Source organism: Aplysia californica, unplaced genomic scaffold (genome assembly GCF_000002075.1).
Source record: "Aplysia californica isolate F4 #8 unplaced genomic scaffold, AplCal3.0 scaffold01368, whole genome shotgun sequence".
NCBI lineage: Eukaryota > Metazoa > Mollusca > Gastropoda > Aplysiida > Aplysiidae > Aplysia > Aplysia californica.
Genome location: NW_004798638.1, coordinates 99,847 through 102,781, shown reverse-complemented (window position 1 = coordinate 102,781; position 2,935 = coordinate 99,847). Strand labels below are relative to the sequence as shown.

General features: G+C 37.5%; 1 protein-coding gene across 1 annotated transcript in view; it reads left to right on the top strand.

Annotated features, from left to right (window-relative positions):
• Nucleotides 1–850: 850 nt before the first annotated feature.
• Nucleotides 851–2,935, top strand: part of LOC106013848 (sodium leak channel non-selective protein) — a gene marked incomplete at its 5' end in the record, with an annotated part of 2,355 nt that continues 270 nt past the window's right edge. The window contains 2 exon segments of the mRNA XM_013090616.2: nucleotides 851–1,076; nucleotides 2,256–2,423. Coding sequence (XP_012946070.1) covers nucleotides 891–1,076; nucleotides 2,256–2,423 — 354 coding nt within the window.

Here is a 2,935-nt window from a genome sequence, read left to right as displayed (position 1 = left end):
CAGATGGACCCTTAATGTAATTTATCAAGACATATCTATTCAGATGGACCATTAATGTAATATATCAAGACTTATCTATCAAGATGGACCGGTATCATAATCTGTAAAGACTGTTTTATAAAGACCATTATCAAGATGGACCACTCATGTAATTTATCAAGACTTGTCTATCTAGACGGACCATTCATGTAATTTATCAAGAATGTGCAGACTTTGGAGAGACCGAAAGAAGTGTTTTGAATGTACAAAATTAAAAGTTCTGATCTCTGTCATTGATCCCAACAGAATTCTGGATTTTATAGAGGCCATTTTCCATTGCAAAAAAATGGAATATATTGTTATTTTGAATTAAATTAAACAATGTATAAATTACTGTTATTTGTATGACGAAACTTTTGCCATGAATATGCTCAGAACCAAACCATGCTGTGAACTGTTGTGAATGCAACCAACTTGTGTTTCGCATGCTCTTATTACCTTATGCAGTTGCGAGCGCTGTAAAATCTTACCAAACAGAAACAAACACATCACTTTTCAAAATGGCACATGGCAGAGTCTCAGGCACTCTTAAACAGTCAGTTTAATTTCCTTTTTTTGGATATTGTTAGGATATCCAATATATAGACGAATCATTCATGTAATGTATCAAAACTTATCTGTCTAGATGGACCGTTAATGTAATTTATCAAGACTTATCTATCTAGATGTACCCTTATCAAAATCTGTAAAGGCTGATTTGTAAAAAGCATTATCAAGAGTGACCACTCATGTAATTTATCAAGACTTAGCTATCCTGACATACCATTCATGTTGTTAGGAAGGAAAGCGAACACATTTTTAAAATTTATGATCAGGTCATCCAAAATGACGGTGGGTCATGGAAACTGGTGATGGTAGATGACAACAAGACCAACGGCTTTGCCCCGCCCATTTTCCAACACGTGCTGCGCTCCAACTACTTCCACACATTTTTCCACGTGCTGGTGCTGGTAGATGCCAGTATTGCAGCCAGCCTTGAGTTTGACCACCATCTCAAGCTGCCGCAGAACAAATACGACAACATTTACTACGCTGAGGTATGCTGTAGGTGCATGGTATTTTTTGCTGGTTTTTTTTTCTTTCTTTTTTTCAGGGGGGGGGGGGGGGGGGGCGACTGGCGTCTGCAATATAATAATGAAAATAATATTAATCATAAAAATAGTAATAATAGGCCTAATAGTAACCATAAAAATAATAATAATAGTAATAATGATAATAATAATAATCATAATAATAACAATAATAACAATAATAATAATAACTAGCTGGGCCCCCTTTCGATGAAAGGAATGATCGGTGCATTAACATCAACTGAAAGTCATTGGCCTACTATATTTACACTCTACTGGAATGGAGCAATAAATCTTGAGTCAACAGTGACACATGTGTTTCCAAGTTGCCAAATATATAATAGATGTATAGATTGATTCTCTATTCTGCTTTCTTGGTTGTACACTATATCATTTCAAAGGTGTGAAATCAGTGCGCACAGCTAGTGAATGGAAACCTCACTTGTTTACAATGGCGTCTTGGAAGATGGACTTCCCAAGATTTTCAGACGGCCAAAGTGTCGAACTTTCACAAATATAATATATAGAGAAAATAGATAGCATTTGTGTAGTGCAGTTCTGTTTTCTTTTTTCTTTGGATGAGCATCTGTGATGTTTTCCCTCTGTTTTTCTCTTTGATAACATTATTATGTGATAATTTTCCCTCTGTTTTCCTCTCAGATAACATTATTATGTGATAATTTTGCCTCTGTTTTTCTCTCAAATAACATTATTATGTGATAATTTTCCCTCTGTTTTTCTCCCAGATAACATTATTATGTGATAATTTCCCCCTGTTCTTCTCTCAGATAACATTATTATGTGATAATTTCCCCCTGTTTTTCTCTCAGATAACATTATTATGTGATAATTTTTCCCCTGTTTTTCTCTCAGAAAACATTATGTGATAATTTTCCCCCTGTTTTTCTCTCAGATAACATTATTATGTGATAATTTTCCCTCTGTTTTCCTCTCAGATAACATTATTATGTGAGAATTTTCCCTCTGTTTTTCTCTCAGATAACATTATTATGTGATAATTTTCCCTCTGTTTTCCTTTCCCCCTGTTTTTCTCTCAGATAACATTATTATGTGATAATTTCCCCCTGTTTTTCTCTCAGATAACATTATTATGTGCTTGCTAGTTTTCCTCTGCTCATCCCTCAGGTGGTGTTGACTGTGATCTTTGCGCTGGAAGCTCTGTTCAAGATCTGGTGTTTGGGGTTCAGAGGTTACCTCAAGAGGTCTCTTCATGTCTTTGAGCTGGTGTTGGTGTTTGGCACTTCTCTTCACATCATTCCAGTCTTATACCGCACACCTTTCACCTGTTTCCAGGTGAAGTATATCAACACATTGCAATATCATTTTTCTCCTTTTATATCCTTTACATTACCCGTTTCCAGGTGAAGTATATCTACACATTGCGATATTATCATTTTTCTCCTTTTATATCCTTTACATTATCCCACTTTCAATGCATGAAAAGCAAGCTTTGTAATTTCATAGCCGCTTTGTTCTTGGTTACAGTGGTTCCTTTGTCCTTTATTGTTTCACTCACTTACTGTCCGTCTCTCTCTTGCTTTCTCTCTCTCTCTCTCTCTCTCTTTCTCTCTCTCTCTCTCTCTCTCTCTCTCTTCCCCCCTCTCCCCCCCTCTCTCTCTCTCTCTCTTTCACTCTCCCTTCCTCTCTCTCTCTCCCCCTCCCTCTCCCCCCCGCTTCTCTCTCTCTCCCTCCCTCCCTCTCTCCCCCCTTTCTCTCTCCCTCCCTTTCTCCCCCCTCTCTCTCTCCCTCTCTTCCTCTCTCTCTCTCTCTCTGTCTCTCTCTCTGTCTGTCTGTCTCCCTCCCCC